This window comes from Mizuhopecten yessoensis, unplaced genomic scaffold (assembly GCF_002113885.1).
Source record: "Mizuhopecten yessoensis strain PY_sf001 unplaced genomic scaffold, ASM211388v2 scaffold10947, whole genome shotgun sequence".
Lineage (NCBI taxonomy): Eukaryota > Metazoa > Mollusca > Bivalvia > Pectinida > Pectinidae > Mizuhopecten > Mizuhopecten yessoensis.
The window spans coordinates 244,080-264,772 of NW_018408801.1; the positions used below are offsets into that span (position 1 = coordinate 244,080).

General features: G+C 32.2%; 1 protein-coding gene across 4 annotated transcripts; it reads right to left on the reverse strand.

Annotated features, from left to right (window-relative positions):
- Positions 1-336: 336 nt before the first annotated feature.
- LOC110463946 (monocarboxylate transporter 9-like) lies at positions 337-17,411 on the reverse strand. Of its 4 annotated transcripts, none has more exons than XM_021518912.1 (6): positions 17,345-17,411; positions 11,890-12,104; positions 3,368-3,511; positions 2,074-2,865; positions 1,534-1,584; positions 337-1,064 (listed from the first exon to the last, which is right to left on the reverse strand). In XM_021518912.1, exons 2-6 carry the CDS (start codon positions 12,077-12,079, stop codon positions 796-798), a joined length of 1,446 nt encoding a protein of 481 aa, XP_021374587.1. In that variant the 5' UTR covers positions 12,080-12,104; positions 17,345-17,411; the 3' UTR covers positions 337-795. The 4 variants fall into 4 exon arrangements, with proteins under 4 accessions (XP_021374587.1, XP_021374586.1, XP_021374589.1 ...); XM_021518911.1 differs by lacking the exon at positions 17,345-17,411 and adding an exon at positions 17,219-17,337; XM_021518914.1 differs by lacking the exon at positions 17,345-17,411 and adding an exon at positions 16,934-17,135.
- Between the last annotated feature and the right edge of the window lie 3,282 nt (positions 17,412-20,693).

The following is a 20,693-nucleotide window of genomic DNA, read 5'->3' on the forward strand; positions in this document are numbered from 1 at the left end:
TTCCTTGACTTACTTGAAACATCATCACAGACGATTAACAAAGTCTACGAAACGCTCAATTTTCCGTGACATCTGGAGTTACCTCTGTTTTCGCGGGGGTTCAGGATGTTTTTTTCGTGTGCTTCAGTTTCTCCACATATTCCCCTTTTGTCTTTTCGTCTTGTGTGCTGATTTTAGTCTAGTTTGTTGTGCCATGGTACTTTTTTATTGTTTTTCGTTATGAGGTATCCGTTTCTGTATAAACTCAAGATTGGGCAGTGTACCAATTGAACGTAATCTGTTTTCGAGTATGTGAAGCGAAAGTAACTAAAATATACAAGTAAGTAATAATAACAGACACTAGAGTACTATTAACCATCAAATACTTACTTTAATATACCAATTAGTAACGAAAATGTACATTTTATAACTCATTGTATCAATAATGCAGCAGAAAGCAACAATAATGTTCCAGTATACGTAACAATAGAATACCAGAAAATAACGATAACGTACCAAAAGGCAACTTCATTTTCCTAAATACGTATTATTATATATTTAGGAATAGTAACAAGCTCTTTACTCATCCACAATAAGAATAACATGCATCTGAAAATAAGTTGCATCTGCAATCATTTCTTTTGTAATGGAATGTGACATTTAAATCGAGAAATAATTTATTACTGTATTTATTATTATGTTCTGTATGTAGTGCTTCCTTTTTCAAGTGCTATAAGTTTTGTTTGTAGTGAGGTTTTCTCTTGTTAATGTGCAAAATACAAACAGTTTATGGTATGTTTGTTGTGATGTTAACGCTTAATGAATGCAGCCTGTTTCGTGTTCATGTGTGTAAATTTTATGATCTGTTTGTAGTGGTAACATAACTTCGTGTGAACTGTTTTCCTTATGATAGAGATTAAGTGTATTGGCTTTTTGCTGTGGTATTAGCTCTGTGTGAAGACTGTGGTTCTCGTGAGGCTTCAATGTTTTTCGATCTTTTATCCAAACCACTTCATCAGGGTAGTATATCCTCCGGAACACCTCTGCGGCTATTCCTAATACAGCTGCCAGTAGTATACAGCAACCTGAAGAACAACGGAAACATAATTGAATGTTAATTAATATTTATAAAGCGTGTAGTTCTACGGATAGACGTGGTACTGTTTAATAAGCAAATATTTCAATTCGAATCTTGAACTATCAGTGGAAAACGCGTTTATAATACATTGTAATTCATCTGAAAAGTTTCTAATGTGTTTTGTTCATGTAATATTAAACTGAGCAATGAAAAACATACTGTTTAATGTAACAGAACAATTTCTAATTATAAACACCTCCCCAAACCCGTACCTCTTCTCTATTGTTGCTTTAAGATATATTTTAAATAATGTGTTTCTGCATATATTGGAGTAATTACAAAAAATAAGAATAATAAACAAAATATTAATTTATAATAAAGACGACAATACTAGTATATCTACTTGCTAAATGAGGGTTTTTATCATGTCCTTCTTCTATAATTTTTTACGTATTTGACACAAACTGTATATTTACCTGCTAAAGTGAAGGATAATTCGTAGGTCCCTCCGCCGTCCACTATAAACCCTGTCATTGAGATACAATGTTACATTATCAGCACCTATGAAGGCTAAAAATAGCATTTTCAGGAAAAATCACCATTCATTCATTACTAATACCTTCTATCACTTTTTGAATTGAAATCTTGTCCAATATTTTCACTTTCATTTAATAACTTTTGTTTTCAGTGAAAACACTAAGTGTAAAATCGATTGGACAATTGTTATTTTTGAATATACATCAAGTTTGTTGTTTCTTGTTATTTACAGGTTGCAATGAGTTATAGAAAGCAATTCACGAAATCTGTACACATATTTGTCTTTTAGATAAGAACAAATCGCTAACAACAAATGAAAACAAATTTCATCTTCAAAACAACGTGAATTTGAAAAATATGTATTTATTTTTAACGCTTGAAACTGATTTTAATATAAATTGTGATTGTTACTTACAAACGTTACACCAACAAAAAACGATTGTCTGATGTTAAAATGAATCTTCGGCTATAAAACCTACCTGCAAGTGGTGGGCCCATGAGTGTCCCAAAGCCGGTAAAAATCATCGCGATTCCAAATGCTGATACAAGGAATTCAATGCCAACCATCTCTGTAGTAATTGTACTCAACAAGACATAGCAACTTCCTGAATACGTCCCCAAAATTACTGAGTAAGTTATCTGACCAATATAAGTATTACCATATAGAGGGAATAGCACTGTAGAGATCCCTAACATACCAAAAGTGCCGAAATACAACACAATGTTGGAAATGTTATCAGCGTTTCCGGCCATTCCGACTAGCAGACGTGACACACAATTCATAATCCCACTGACGGAAAGCAAGATGGAGGCCTGGGCATCGGTAGATCCTTGCAAAATAGCAAAATTGGGAATATGGACATACATCATGTAAATTCCAATATGACTGGCAAGCTGACTAAGACATATGCAAACAAAAGGTAGATTCCTTAAGAGGGATATCAGTTTACAAAAGTGTTGTCGTTTTGTTAAGCTGTGAAGAGATAAGGATAAGGTTGATGCTGTCATTTCTGGGGCATTTTTGTTGAATTCTAAATATGACGGGAAGCAAAGCGATCCGAACACAGAGATGTTAAGAGCCATTCCTGCTAACAGGATAAAGAATCCACTGTCACCATATTCTTCTCGGGCTAGCTGGATAAGGGGTGGGAATATGAACGCTCCTGCACCTGCTCCGCACGAGGCGAATCCTGTAGCCACGCTTCTCTTCTTCTGAAAGTTAAGGCCAACAACCACAATACCACTTGTGAATACGATTCCAGAGCCTAGACCTGTCAAACAAAACAGGAGCAAGGAAGATAACGCTGGGTACTTACAGAGAACTCTATGCGTTATATGCACTTACATGTATAGTGTTAAAATACCTAAGGTGGTAGAACTACAAAATGGCTACTGAACACAGCCAAAATAAAACATCTAACTCGTCACATATGTTTTTCCATGCATATCGCAATAGTTTCCAGTGAGCTGTAACTATCACATTGTAACGTATAAAATCATTTTCGGTTAAGATGAAAAAGCAATATGAAATGTGCATTTGATTAACGAAACATTTCCCTTTCACTTGGGAAGACAATATTCGATAAGAACTGAATTAATGAAACTTAGTACATTATGATTTTTATACAATTAGACAAACAAATTGATCCGTAAACAAATTTCGAAAACTAATCCGTTTCCTTCGCTCAAATACTAACAATGTGCGAACATAAAGTCAGCACGTCAGAGTCGAGCACACACGTCACAAACACGTCAAGTTATCCACTTTATTACCTGCTGTGAAACCGTACGATATAATGAGGACTTCCAACGATTCTGCAAATGAGCTTGCCAGAAGTCCTGACGTCATAATCACCGACCCCACTAGGAACGCCACTCGACAGCTGAACTGGTTAATTAGCACACTGCCAATCAGTCCTACATGAAACGATTAAAGTATACTTTAGGCATCACAAGAATCATCCAAATACAATGTACACTGCAATATGATATTAATAAAACTGATATTGGTTACTTCGTTGTCACTACCCCGGGTCCTGCTTTGAGGACATGACATTACTTGGATTTGACCTAAATTTCAACTTGTCATCCATGATGAAGAAGACGCTTACTCTTTCGGAACACTTCCTCTCGATTTCCTTGTTGGTTTTTAAGCTTATTCATGTTAATAATTCATTTGTTCTTAGTTTTATCGAGTTTGTGATCTATTTAACATTTTGTTATTAATTTTGCATTCTGTCGGTAACTGTTTAATAAGATAAAACATATAGACCCATAGATTCATTTTCATCTTTTTAATCAACATAGGAAGGTGGACATCGGGAAAAGTGCATCATCCTCTATATCCTTTTTTGCTGTAAAGTATCAATTTCGTTGATAAAGCATTTCGTGGATTTGCAACCAAAATCATAAATCATAGAATGTTTCGTTGTCGTTTGTTTGTAAACGAGATATTCAAAATATGTATAGTTGTAGTTTGAATAAATACAAGACGATGTTGAAATCGACTCACACGAAAATAAGCAGCGTTACAGGAACAGTTTCTTTTGAATACTTTCAGTTGATTGGTTAATGTAGCCTTTTAGTGCGGCCGCTTTTAACATACTAAATGATTCTGTATTTAGGCATATCTTGCAGTTAAATATGAAGTTTAGTAATCATTCCTGTACCTGGTATGAGTAGATATATAAAAAAATAATTGACAGAAGCATGTATCCAATGTTCGTCTCAGGAGGGCAAAACAATATGTAGATGAATAACTATCTGTATCTTCATCATTTACCCATCTATAGCGTATTCTTTCAGCGTTATTTGACAACACGTGCTGTGAACTTTTATTGCTCGCTGAACAATTAGAGATATATCATGCTTAATACCTCTGTTCAATTATTATTGGGAGGTTATGATCACTTCATATGTTACATATCCACGTGGTTAATTACGAGTGTACGCTATTATTACGGTGAGGAGTAAAACTATGGTGTGTATACAACCAGATGTTGCCGTGAAGTGATGAACGACGGCACAAACGTCTTATTGCCCTAAAGCTACACTTACTCTACGAACTATTTTATTTACTGACCATTATGATAAGGCACGCGCGTGATAAACAATTACCTACTTAAAGATGAATGAATGGAGAATCTTTTGAAGAGCGTGTCTCCCAACAACTACTGAAGATGTTATATGCCAATTGTCTTGTAAGAGCTGACGGCAGCTACAGCTAGGGAGATTTGACATAAATGGGTTCAAAATTGGAAAACGTTAATGACTTGTTAGAACTGACGTCAGATGAAGAGTCTGTTCTGACATTAGAGGATTCAATATAGTATTGGGGCATGTTGACTTCAGCTATAGTAGACTATCCAAGTAGTGGATCAGTAATAATCGCAGCAATTTAAGTCTCTCGTTAGACGTCACATTAGCGTATTAACGTTGATATAATAATGTCCTAGCTCATTGGAAATTCTATCACTTTATTTTATCTTTAAATCACTTGTTTGTGCCTGCTATTCATCAGTTCAGAAATATTAATATCAAAGTTTCACGTTATACACAAATAATGTTCCCAATAAACGTGTCGCAACGTTTAAGACCGACTGGTCCCTTAGACGCTTAGAAGCTTAGACGGAGTAAGCAATTTGTATTGTTTACGTGTACAACGATGTGAAGAAAATGTATTTCTTATGTCACTCGACCCGTGACGTTTCGCCTATTGATAGAAATCGTATGCACACTCTACTGAAGAGTTTATAGGTAGAGTATAGATCTAGCCCCCTCCCCTGCTATTTCAGTCTCAGATCATACAAATGACTCAGTTCGCCATGGTGTCCCCCCTCGTCTCCGTTCATGTTTTGAGTTTTCCTAATGTTGATAACTACTTTGATTTGTCTCGTTTTTGTATGTTGTTCTCTTTTTGTTATTTTGGCTTTGTCCCAATCGACGATGAGATTTTGGGTTTTCGAGTGATCTGTTAATGCCGATTAATTGTACTGGGTGGCGGATATGGCAAGCCAAGTTGTCATTTATTCATGGAGCAATGTTGATCCAGTACTTAACCAAATTATATAAGATATCTCATATATTATATAAGATATCTTATATATTATATAAGATATCTTATAAACATATGAGATATCTTATAAACATATAAGATATCTTATAAACATATGAGATATCTTATAAACATATAAGATATCTTATTTTAAGTTTATGAGATATCTTATATCTTTTATAAGATATCTTATATACTTTATAAGATATCTTGTAAAAGATATAAGATATCTTATAAAAGATATAAGATATCTCATAAACTTTTCTTTATAAGATATCTTATATCTTTTATAAGATATCTTATATAATATATAAGATATCTTATATCTTTTATAAGATATCTCAATTAATTTTCTTTATAAGATATCTTATATATTATATAAGATATCTCATAAAAGATATAAGATATCTTATAAAGAAAAGTTTATGAGATATCTTATAAAGAACGAGACTCTCGCGAGACCGACAAAGAAGAAATGTTTGAAAATGACTGCTCCCGTTGTACTTAGATCACGAGTCCGATAAACGGGAGCTGTGTAAAACTAGCTTATTTTTCAACAGGAAGTATAACTAACACCAATATAGAATTTTAGTTGATATATTCAAATATTAATTATTATATTTACGCATACATTTTAAAATATTAGTGTTAGGAATCACACATTAATATATTCTAAAATGGCTGGAATAATCCAGAGTTATAAACTTTTCCGAAAGAAACTCGAGTGTTCTAAAGAGCCATTGAGAACTTAGAAAATGTCTGTGAAGTTGCTACATGTTTATTTATTCAAATGACAATTTAGTTTCGTTGGCCTAAAATCCAAAGGTTTAGATATAGTTCTTATTAGTGAGAATCACTGTCATTTATTAATCTGTTGTACGTCATTTTCAACCAGAATGAGACAAATGAAAGTAGTTTGCTGAGGATTTATATTGTGAAGGTGTAATGATGCCAAACTCGGTAAGAGCGCAGAAATATTGTCATAATCAGTCACCACATACTCAAATATAAAGTGAGATTTTAAAATTCATCTTGATTTATGTTATTTTTCGTACACAGCCTCGTTGAAGAATTCTAGTTTGGTTTGATTTGGGGAGGGGGGAGGGGTTTGGTTTATATTATTAATGAGGTCTTGTCTTATAGTTGATGTCAGAAAGCTAAGCTGAGTTAGTTGATTCAACATTTATCATTCACATCACTTGTCTTCTTTGTTGTAAGCAAAATTTATTGATTTCTGCTGATTTTCCTGTGTTATAAATTCATGGTTTAAAGTTTGTGTTCATGTATTTTGTGAGTTAACAGGTAAAGGACATGTACATCTGTTCAGTGTTCTTCCAAACCAATCAAATTAGTTAACCTACCCTCAGTGAGTCGCCCACCCCAAGTAGCTTGTTTAGATTTTGTCCCATTTTTCAAAGACTGTCCTATATGTTAATTTAGACCTGGTGGTATAGAATCTTGCAATCTACCAGATATAAGCAAATCTAAAATACACGAAGAATATTTATAATGAAATACAATTTATTATACCCAGGACATTAACTGCTTATTTTTACATTTGATCTAACTTGACCTCTCTAGGTTAATTTTAAGTCCAAGAAAAAATTCATAATAAAATATATTTATACTATATATGTGTACATATCACTATAGCAAGGTTATTTTATTATATTAAATTAATCTCATCATCTTTATTTATGAAAAGTGACTGGCACTAGATCATAAACTTAGGGAACTTAGATATAATTTCAAAAATGAAGAATGTCTTGTATTTCAGTTCCTTTTCCAAATTAATTTTATCACTCAGGGGAGCATATGGTACAAATAGGACTTTTCCCCCAAAGTTTGAAGCAGATTCCAAGAGAAATATTCAGTTTACTGATACATGTGCTTAACATTTGGGTTCAAGACTCAAAAACTTGTGGATAAGTATTGTATAACTCTTTTTAATAATAACATCTAGGATAGATATTTCAGCCCAAAAACATTTTTTTTTTTGATACAGAACAAATTCTGTTTGAGAATCAACTGTTTTGAACAGTTTTTTTTTTAAATATATAGCACCGACACTCAATCCATATTGATATGAAATATTTGAAATTTGAATATTTCTATAGTGCATAATTCCATAACCTTAAGTCTATAGGGACATGTCAAATACTACCAGGTACTCGTTTATATATACAATGGAAGATATTATATATAATGAATGGGCATCACAGTATATATATATATTTTGCAGCACACTTAATAAGCATGTGACATGTCCCTGTAACCCACATCTAATTATAGGTAAGTAGTGGGATTATTAGTGGAAGCCAATATCAACACATCCAACTAATACAGTACTTTAAAACAAGAGCCCCATGGGCCTAACAGGTCACCTGAGTTGTAATGCAATTGTTATTTGTTGTTGTGATATGTCAAAAATAAAAATTACATATATATATATGTATAGCAGGGAATTTTGCCCCTCACCAGGGAGGAATTAGTACCCAAGGGGTTGTGAAATTCACATTTTGATTAAGCACATCAGGATATTTCCATCCATGAGAAGGTTTTTTAACATATCTGGATCTGGAAGTAGACAATTATTGTTTGAGCTATTTTGGCCCCTTTTGGCTCCGCCCCTCAGGCCCTTAGCGTCCACATGATCACATCATGTAAATGTATCCCCTCCCCAAGAGTAAAAGGGCGACAATTGATAAAAAAAACCTTAAGATATACACCTCATATACATCAGATATACACCTTCTAAACATCAGGTATATACCTTCTATACATCATGTATACACCTCCTATAGGTCAGGTATACACCTTCCATGCATCAGGTATATATACCTTCTATACATCATGTATACACCTCCTATAGGTCAGGTATACACCTTCCATGCATCAGGTATATATACCTTCTATACATCAGGTATACACCTCCTATAGGTCAGGTATATATATACACCTTCCATGCATCAGGTATATATATACCTTCTATACATCAGATTACACCTATACATCAAGTACATCTTGTATGCATGCACATATACATGAGGTATATGTAAGGTCCATATTCTCTGTAGGTAAGGTACCTCATCTTTATAATAGTTGTCTGATATTGGTTCATATTGATTGCATGCACAGGAAATATAACATGTTTGCTTGTGCTGGAGTTTCCCATTTATGTTCCCTTATTGTGGCCTCTCAAGAACAAGAAGCACAGGCACATTATTAATAGCTCACCTGGAATAATATTTTTCATTAAAAGTTGTTGATTACCTCTTACCATACAGGAAATATCAGCTTGGGGATCTCAACAATTTCCATGTTATGACTGAAGGAGTAAGTCCTCAGGGATGGGGTGGGCTCCATTAGGGACTATCTTGGTATCATGAGTGTTTTTCCTCTGCATGCCCAGCAGCATTTGGATGGGATCTTTACTGATTTCATGTAAAATTTGGGGACTATAAGCCCCTTGTGGCAGGGCAGGACCCTGGCGCCAATCATGTAAGCATGGATGTATTCAGATGGTTACATGGTGGGGGATCTTAATTATCTTTACACCCAAACTTCCTCTATTGGCACCCAAATGCTCTGGCCCAGTGACTGATTTGCCTCTGTTTTTTTCAGACCTGAGATATGCTACAATTACAGGTTTTTGAAGATGAAATGTCTTATTTTCCTCTTTACCGGAAATATACCATGTATATACTTTGTATCATGTACATTGTATCTTCTGGAAAATGAGTCAATACACTATATATAATAGAGATGATAAATACAGGTACCTTATGCAATGAGGCTGTATTATAGAGGATACCCTTACTAAATAAATAAGGACTTTTTATGTACCCTGTATACCACTCTCTATATACCATTCTTTATATACTCTGTAAACCACTTCTTATTTACCCTGTTTACTAGTTTGTATAATCTGTATACAAATCATTATATAACCTTCTCAATATTTCTTTATAAAGATATCTTTGTTGTGTTTTATAATAAACAAGAGGCACTGAGTTAGGACAAGTCTTTCTAACAAAAGTGTATCCAAGTTTTGATGCTCAGCAATATATTATATATATATATATTACTACATCCAGGTATAACACATGTAGTTACTACTACTGACAGGTATTACACATGTATATATTATCACAGATAGGTATTACACATGTAGTTACTACTACAGACAGGTATTACACATGTATATATTATCACAGATAGGTATTACACATGTAATTACAACTACAGACAGGTACTACACATGCATATACTATCACAGATAGGTATTACACATAAATACTACTACAGACAGGTATTAAACATGTACTACTACATACATGTATTACACATGAATATACTATCACAGACAGGTATTGCACATGTATTTACTACCACAGACAGATCATACACATGCATTTACTATCACAGACAGGTATTACACATGTATATACTATCACAGACAGGTAATACACATGTAATTACTACTATAGACAGTTATTACACATGCATATATTATCACAGACAGGTATTACACATGTATATACTATCACAGACAGGTATTACACATGTAATTACTACTACAGACATGCTGTAAGTGTTACCATGTATCTGGCTTGTGTGAAATGCCTTTTAGGTCACAAAATACAATTGTATCTCTACAAAATATATCTTATAAGTGATCAATATCTCAAAGACTTTAAAGAACATGCACCTGATGATGAAATATCACTTATCTGTATACATATGTATCAAATAATGAAATATTACTTCTTGTCTGTAATAGTATAAGTAAATACAAGTTTATAACCAGTTTGAAACAATGAATTAATGTTCCTTACATTACAGTATATTGATAGAACATAGAATTACAAATACATAAGTATGTTCTTTAATGTCTGTGATAGTTAAAACAATTTTATCTGAAACAATATAATTAAAGATACATAGCCTGTCTGTGATAATAAATACAGGTGTATGACCAGTCTGAAACAGTAAATAAAAAAAAATGTCCCCATGTCTATCTATATGTTATACTCCACAGAGACCAAAATGGCTTTAATGCGGTCTGTGATAAGCAGCCGAAACAATTAATAAATGTTCCTAATATGTTTAATGTCAATTACCTGTCTGTGAATTTGTACGGGTAATATTACAATTTTATCAAATTTCTTTAAAAACATTTAGAGGAAATCCGTGAAGAAAATCAAGATAAAACATTTTAATGAATAAATTGTAAGTAATACATGCAGTAGGATCGTTTTCCTTCAGTTATGAAATACATAGGAACATCCATTTCTCCACCACTTACCCCCCATCTACTTTATAAAGCTTAACCTTTTAAAATAATGTTAATACCGCTATAACCAGACCTATTTGGTGGCATTAAACTCCTACTTTCACTTTCACATACTTCATTTCCGGTTAAGAGATACGTACGAAACTAAGGCTTTCGATTTAATGCTTTACCGAGCGCTGTGGAGGAGGGTTTATTATCTCAAATTCAAATCTCGTTCGTTATAAGATATCTTATAACCGAGTTATATAAGATATCTCATTTCATTTTGTTTATAAGATATCTTATATATTATATAAGATATCTTCTAAAAGATATAAGATATCTCATTTAATTTTCTTTATAAGATATCTTATATCTTTTATGAGATATCTTATAAAGAAAGGTATATAAGATATCTTATAAAATATATAAGATATCTCATTTATTATATAAGATATCTTATAAAGTATATAAGATATCTCATAAAGTATATAAGATATCTTATATAATTAAATAAGATATCTTATATAATTTGGTTAAGTACTGGATCAACATTGCTCCATGCATAAATGACAACTTGGCTTGCCATAGGCGGATGTTTGCTTGTATCAACCCCATCAGTGATCAGAAGAATCAATTAACTTTGTAGTTTTATATGTACCTTTGTACCATCAGTTTAATCATTCTGAATTAATAGGTCATGACAAACTTTCCTTAATATTTTTATTTTTTTTCCTTATCATTGTATTATTGATCCATATATCTTACTCACGTTTAACCTAACTTTGAAGATGAGGTTAACTATAGTGATAACTGCTAGTTTAGTATATCAAAAATCTGTTCAATATTTTTGTTATTGTATTTTAATGCATTCCCTCGTGTATTGTATTATGAAATTGATATTGGTTTCAGAATATAACATTATTACTATTTATGTCTTACAAGCATAGATATTTGTATTTTTACCTGCTCCAAACATCAGGAAGATGTAAATAGCACCTGCCCATGACGTTACAGCTAGCCCCTTCTGGAATCTTTCGAGCAGGGCAACCTGTATTATCCCTGTACCGTAAAGCATACCTGCATTTAAGCAATGTATGAAAAAGGAGGCGACCATCACTACCCACGCCCATCCTTTGTCCGGCTGTGTCAGCATCTTCACTTACAGTCCATTACTGCCCCTGCGTAACATAAACCATCCAACATGTTCATCTGTAGTTGAGTTATCATTTGTAATCCTCCATACAGCCACTCATCCTTAAAAGGTATATCCCAACATCTATATTAAAGCATTGAAATAGATCAGGCATTACAATATCAATACCATTACACCGATCATCGAGGCATTCTCACGTCATGTCAGTCCTACTAGTTATCATTATATTAATATCTAGTTATAAGGGGTTGACTCTAATGTCCTTGGACATGTGTATATATCTCATTTGGAATACACACATCAATCAACCATGGCGTAGCCTTATCATGCTACGCTTGACATAATTTAACACCATGCCAGAACAGGTATTCACGAAAAAAAAGTCCTTGTGTATATCTTTATCCAATTTGAAGACGATAGGCAAACTGTGGTTGCGCGTCATCAAAGAGCAAAACATCAATTCAAAACAAGATATGTTTAACAAATGTGAATTTGCATAATATAGTATACATTAAGGCAGCGGTAATGACATATAGTATATTAACCTCCGTAGTATCACGAGTGTTAGAGAGTAGGAGGTTTTAATAGTGCGTTCAGCATTATACCGTATGTCTAAGAGAACAAAATGCAATGGGAAACTTGCGTTATTATAATTGGAACATTATCAAAAATAAATCTCATTTTTATTATCTACATTTTCGGGTAGTTCTACGAAAATAAATCCAACTAACGATTGCAATATCGCCTTTACTATATCATACTATGACATTGTAAAATAATTATTTGTTTTCAGAAGTGGTTGTTTACATGAAGTAAGACTTTCAATAAATGTTGGCACGTGTACTGTAAAAAATATACCGAAGTCATTCAGTAGCATGCAAAAACGTAATCAGAATACTGTTTACTACACGCAGGAAACCATGTCAGTAAATGGTTCGACCAAACCCCGGCAGCATAATTGTTGACTCTTTTTACCACGTCTGTGCATGCTATTGAATACTTTAATTATATTGTTTACAGGAGCTTGGTGATGTGTCAGTCTGGACACTACTAATGATGGAGCACACCGCCTTGCACACGATGAAACTTAATTACCATATCCTATGAGACTGTCGTAGTAGTTTTCGTGCGACTACAGCTTTATACTTGTCTTATTAAATCTAACAAACTTTTGAAAAGCGATTTTACCATCTGTCTGGCTACATAACATTGCTTTCCTGGCCCCTCCCCAATCACCATCCTTCATTCCCTTTCCTCAAAATTATATTGCAACGAAACAGACGCCTTAGTCAACAAATAAATAGCGGATATTCTTATCCCACGCAGTAATGATTGCCCTGGTTCTCTTATGAATTTAAAGTAATATTCAAACAATATTAAAATGACACCACACAATATAGAAACAACTATAACTGTAAGCCATATCCATACTTTTCCCCTCACATTGCAAGCGTAATATGTTGTCAAGAAGTTTGTAAAACTTGCGAGTAAATACAAACACCAAGGTTACAATAAATCCTATGAGTGATGGAAATGGGATTGAGGATAGAATTTGAGTGGACCTCAACAAAAGTTTCAACAAAATCGGGTCCGAAGACCTCGAGGTATAACCGAAATTGTCTCGGCCAACCAGGGGGCTTAGCGTCCATCTTGAATATAACGTGTATCCCTTTGAACCTCTCCTTCCAAAAAACTGTAAGTTTGTCCAGACAAATACCAAAAGTGCAATATTATTCTGGGAAAAATAAGTTTAAGGTGTGCATCTACATTTTGTTGAAATCATATGATTAAAATAGAAAAAAATAACAGTGATAACAGACAAATAAATAATAAAATAGAAACAATAACATAGTAAAATCACACATACTTATACGTAAAATAGTAACAAAGTGACACCACACATACTAATAAATAAAATAGTAACAAAGTGACACCACATATACTAATAAGTTAAATAGTAAAAAAGTGACACCAAACATACTTATAAATAAAATAGTAACAAAGTGACACCACATATACTAATAAATAAAATAGTAACAAAGTGACACCACATATACTAATAAGTTAAATAGTAAAAAAGTGACACCAAACATACTTATAAATAAAATAGTAACAATGTGACACCACACATACTAATAAATAAAATAGTAACAAAGTGACACCACACATACTAATAAGTAAAATAGTAACAAAGTGACACGACACATACTTATGAATAAAATAGTAACAAAGTGACACCACACATACTAATAAATAAAATAGTAACAAAGTGACACCACACATACTAATAAATAAAATAGTAACAAAGTGACACCACACATACTAATAAATAAAATAGTAACAAAGTGACACCACACATACTAATAAATAAAATAGTAACAAAGTGACACCACACATACTAATAAATAAAATAGTAACAAAGTGACACCACACATACTAATAAATAAAATAGTAACAAAGTGACACCACACATACTAATAAATAAAATAGTAACAAAGTGACACCACACATACTAATAAATAAAATAGTAACAAAGTGACACCACACATACTAATAAATAAAATAGTAACAAAGTGACACCACACATACTAATAAATAAAATAGTAACAAAGTGACACCACACATACTAATAAATAAAATAGTAACAAAGTGACACCACACATACTAATAAATAAAATAGTAACAAAGTGACACCACACATACTAATAAATAAAATAGTAACAAAGTGACACCACACATACTAATAAATAAAATAGTAACAAAGTGACACCACACATACTAATAAATAAAATAGTAACAAAGTGACACCACACATACTAATAAATAAAATAGTAACAAAGTGACACCACACATACTAATAAATAAAATAGTAACAAAGTGACACCACACATACTAATAAATAAAATAGTAACAAAGTGACACCACACATACTAATAAATAAAATAGTAACAAAGTGACACCACACATACTAATAAATAAAATAGTAACAAAGTGACACCACACATACTAATAAATAAAATAGTAACAAAGTGACACCACACATACTAATAAATAAAATAGTAACAAAGTGACACCACACATACTAATAAATAAAATAGTAACAAAGTGACACCACACATACTAATAAATAAAATAGTAACAAAGTGACACCACACATACTAATAAATAAAATAGTAACAAAGTGACACCACACATACTAATAAATAAAATAGTAACAAAGTGACACCACACATACTAATAAATAAAATAGTAACAAAGTGACACCACACATACTAATAAATAAAATAGTAACAAAGTGACACCACACATACTAATAAATAAAATAGTAACAAAGTGACACCACACATACTAATAAATAAAATAGTAACAAAGTGACACCACACATACTAATAAATAAAATAGTAACAAAGTGACACCACACATACTAATAAATAAAATAGTAACAAAGTGACACCACACATACTAATAAATAAAATAGTAACAAAGTGACACCACACATACTAATAAATAAAATAGTAACAAAGTGACACCACACATACTAATAAATAAAATAGTAACAAAGTGACACCACACATACTAATAAATAAAATAGTAACAAAGTGACACCACACATACTAATAAATAAAATAGTAACAAAGTGACACCACACATACTAATAAATAAAATAGTAACAAAGTGACACCACACATACTAATAAATAAAATAGTAACAAAGTGACACCACACATACTAATAAATAAAATAGTAACAAAGTGACACCACACATACTAATAAATAAAATAGTAACAAAGTGACACCACACATACTAATAAATAAAATAGTAACAAAGTGACACCACACATACTAATAAATAAAATAGTAACAAAGTGACACCACACATACTAATAAATAAAATAGTAACAAAGTGACACCACACATACTAATAAATAAAATAGTAACAAAGTGACACCACACATACTAATAAATAAAATAGTAACAAAGTGACACCACACATACTAATAAATAAAATAGTAACAAAGTGACACCACACATACTAATAAATAAAATAGTAACAAAGTGACACCACACATACTAATAAATAAAATAGTAACAAAGTGACACCACACATACTAATAAATAAAATAGTAACAAAGTGACACCACACATACTAATAAATAAAATAGTAACAAAGTGACACCACACATACTAATAAATAAAATAGTAACAAAGTGACACCACACATACTAATAAATAAAATAGTAACAAAGTGACACCACACATACTAATAAATAAAATAGTAACAAAGTGACACCACACATACTAATAAATAAAATAGTAACAAAGTGACACCACACATACTAATAAATAAAATAGTAACAAAGTGACACCACACATACTAATAAATAAAATAGTAACAAAGTGACACCACACATACTAATAAATAAAATAGTAACAAAGTGACACCACACATACTAATAAATAAAATAGTAACAAAGTGACACCACACATACTAATAAATAAAATAGTAACAAAGTGACACCACACATACTAATAAATAAAATAGTAACAAAGTGACACCACACATACTAATAAATAAAATAGTAACAAAGTGACACCACACATACTAATAAATAAAATAGTAACAAAGTGACACCACACATACTAATAAATAAAATAGTAACAAAGTGACACCACACATACTAATAAATAAAATAGTAACAAAGTGACACCACACATACTAATAAATAAAATAGTAACAAAGTGACACCGCACATATTAATAAGTAAAAAAGAAACAAAAAACGTGAAAACACACAAAATGAAACAGTGATATAATGACAAACGAAAAAAAACATTAATTGAAATAAAAATAATACATTTTTACTTAAGTGCATAATGACGCTCCACAAACACCAGAGGCAATACGAAGCGTTTCCGGAACCACATATGGTACTTGTCATGATACGTTAAACTGTTGGCGACAGTCTACCATTAATATCACATATGTACTGCAGACTTCAGAACTAGTCTTTCTCTACTTTAGCAGAGTGTGAATAAAATAAGTGACATCCAAAAAAGGAAGAGCACAAGCTTCTATCATGAACCCACTCTGATATCACAATTATTAATTACTCTATGTACCAGTGCATGGATGTACCTACCTCGCTGAATTTGAACCGTAAGTAATATAAGTTTGGATCAAAATGTCGATGCCGTCATTCTGCATGTGGCCATTCCATGCCACTTTCACCTTAGTAACTTAGTATGAGGTGGTGCTATATATTTACCTTAGCTGTTGTCGTTACCTTGTTAATTCTGTGCACGTATCTTAGAACTTCGCGCTGTATACTCTCGAAGTGGATTCATATCACTTTAATTTGATGTTCACGTTTACATAGGGTAAGATTACGATAGCTCTGTACCTGTGTTTACCTGCCTAAGATTAAACAATTCATAGTGAACTCTGGTTGAAATCTCAAATCGGTAGATTGCAGCCAAAAAGTAGTAATTGTACTCATGTGCCACACATAACTTTCCAATATCAGTGTATAGGAAATAACATATTGGAAATATCCATGCTATGAACGTCTATATCAAGCGGTAAGAACGTCTATATCAAGCGGAAAGAACGTCTATATCAAGCGGTAAGAACGTCTATATCAAGTGGTAAGAACGTCTATATCAAGCGGTAAGAACGTCTTTATCAAGCGGTAAAAACGTCTATATCAAGCGGTAAAAACGTCTATATCAAGCGGTAAGAATGTCTATATCAAGCGGTAAGAACGTCTATATCAAGTGGTAAGAACGTCTATATCAAGCGGTAAGAACGTCTTTATCAAGCGGTAAAAACGTCTATATCAAGCGGTAAGAACGTCTATATCAAGAGATAAGAATGTCTAAGCGTTGTTTACAGTTACTCCGATGTGTTATTTAAGAACAAATAAAATGTTGAAGCTTTGGACAATTGCTTTAATATATATCAAGAGATATACATAAAAATGTATACTTTCTGAAGTGTTCAGGCCACAAATTTATGATTTAAACTTTCCAAATGTATCAGCAGATAGTGAAAGAAAAGTATAAAGGTGATGCTAGAAAAAAATCATGTTAATAACGAGAAGGATTCGGAAACGTTCAAAATATTAAGAGTGAAACTCTGTTGATTCGTTAATACCTAGTATAAGTTCTTTTTTCAAACAGGAAAAGTCGTTATATATGCAAAACACTTTTAATATGTAGATACTGAAAATATCACTGCATCTAAAGGAATAGAGATTATCCGAAGTGAGGGCAATAAACACGGAAACACGCGGATACAAATATATATGATCGTTGTGCTATATATAGGTACGTGTGTTCAGTACGTTAACCTTCTACTGTTTTGTGTAAACATCTCTCAGCCAGGCGTTACTTTCCCATACCATTACCCGTTCGATTTCATCCATTATATTACGAACTGATAAATAATTAACATGTTTTTATGATAGTTCCACTTGGTTTCTTTCATTTTGTCAATCTGCTTTCCAAATATCTTTGAAGATCAAAATATGTTTTCTATAGTGAGGTTTAAAGGTGTAATTACAAAATGTACCACATTTCTTCCTCAGTATGCATGCATGACTTGACGCGAAAAGCACATAAAACTGGGTCGATGGGTGTGTGCGTAGGTAGATGAGCAAGTACCGCGGCACACAAGCAATACTGACGTAGCGTTTACAATGGCGACTTTATGCTGCTGTGTTCAAGTTCTTTATTAACTTTGAGTCTTGCGACTCATCAGTGTAACACATATACATTATATATATATATATATACTTTCTCATAACATTGACAAATATCGAAAATACTAATAAATACACAGACGAGACAAAACACTCGGAGAGCATAACTACTTATGTTAATAAAGCTCTTCTTGAATTTGCAGCTTTAATGTATTTGGCCAATTTTGCTAATTCATTTGTGTTTTGTCCGTTAAATAACTGAATTAATTTAAACATGCTCGGTTTTTTACAATAGTACTTTTTTAAAAATTTCTCACGTAAATCAGAATAACAGGGGCATTTAAGAATAAAATGAAATTCATCTTCGACATCATCTATATCACAAGCGGTACAGATTCTTAAAAGTCGCGGAATATTTTGATAACGACCTTTCTCTACATTTAAATTATGGGCTGAAAGCCGAATTTTTGTTATTTCTTTTAAGTAACCTTTCATAAACGATTTTCTTAAATAACCCTGTATACCAACTTCTTTGTTAAGACATGTATAAAAAAATCCTTTTGATGATGTTCTAATTTGTTCTATACAATCTTGTCTATAAATATCTAAAAGTCTTTCTTTAATTATAATCAAACAGCTATTATCAATGTTATCTGTTTGCCATATGTAACCTAGACCTATTCTATATAATTCATTCTTGATATTAATTACCCATTTGTCGTTACGCACTAACATGTCTTCATAACATGATTTTAAAATGCAATTATCGGTATTTATAATCTTTATCCAATACTTAAAAATTCTGAATTTCCTCAGCAGTGATAATGGATATCTACCAAGCTCTAAATAAACCATAGCATTACAAGTATTTTTACGCACACCGAGTAATTTTTTACAAAACATAATATGTATTTTTTCAACATCCGGGGCTTTATGAAAACCCCATATTTCTGAACCGTAACACAAAATACTGTTTACATATGTATCAAATACTGATAGTTGGGTTTCAATATTAAAATAATTATTACGACATACATTCATAACTGAAAATAAAGCTTTCCTTCCTTGATCTGCTATTTTTTGCTGTGTTTTTCTGAAAGTGCCGTTGTAATTTAACAACATACCTAGATAATTAAATTCATTTACGATTTCCAAAGGACATCCGTTATATGTCCAATTTCCATTGTTTCTTAAAATACCACCATTTCTAAAAACCAGCACTTTTGTTTTATCTGTATTGACCGTTAGATCCCACTTTTTTGTAAATGCTTCTAAAGAATTTAACATGTCTTGCAAGCCTTCTGGTGTTTCCGAAAAAATTACCATGTCATCTGCGTACATCAGCAGGAACAGATTTAAAGTTTGAATTTCTATCGATGGACAGTTGTCAATTAAAAATTGCATCTCACAGTCATTTACATATAATGAAAACAATAATGGAGACAAAATTTCCCCTTGAAACAATCCGTTTACACAATTGAAGAAGTCAGATAATGAACCATTATACTTAACACAACATTTTACGTTATTATACAAAGACCTTATTAACACTAATAACTTTCCATCAATTCCTTCCCTTATTAATTTGAACCACATATTTTGTCGATTAATAAAATCAAATGCTTTTGTATAATCAATAAAACAACAATACAATCGTTTCTTATGTTTAAGACTCCGATTAATTATGGCCTGTAATGCAAATATAGCGTCTATAGTTGAAAGATTTTTTCTAAATCCAAATTGAGCGTCAGTTATCTTACTGTATTTCTTATCAAATGACATCAGTCTATTATTAATGATTGACGTAAAAAGTTTTCCCAAACAGCTAACTAGAGTAATACCTCTGTAATTATTAGTATTATTTGCATCTCCCTTCTTAAAGACAGGCACAATATTACCTTTAGACCATGTTTCC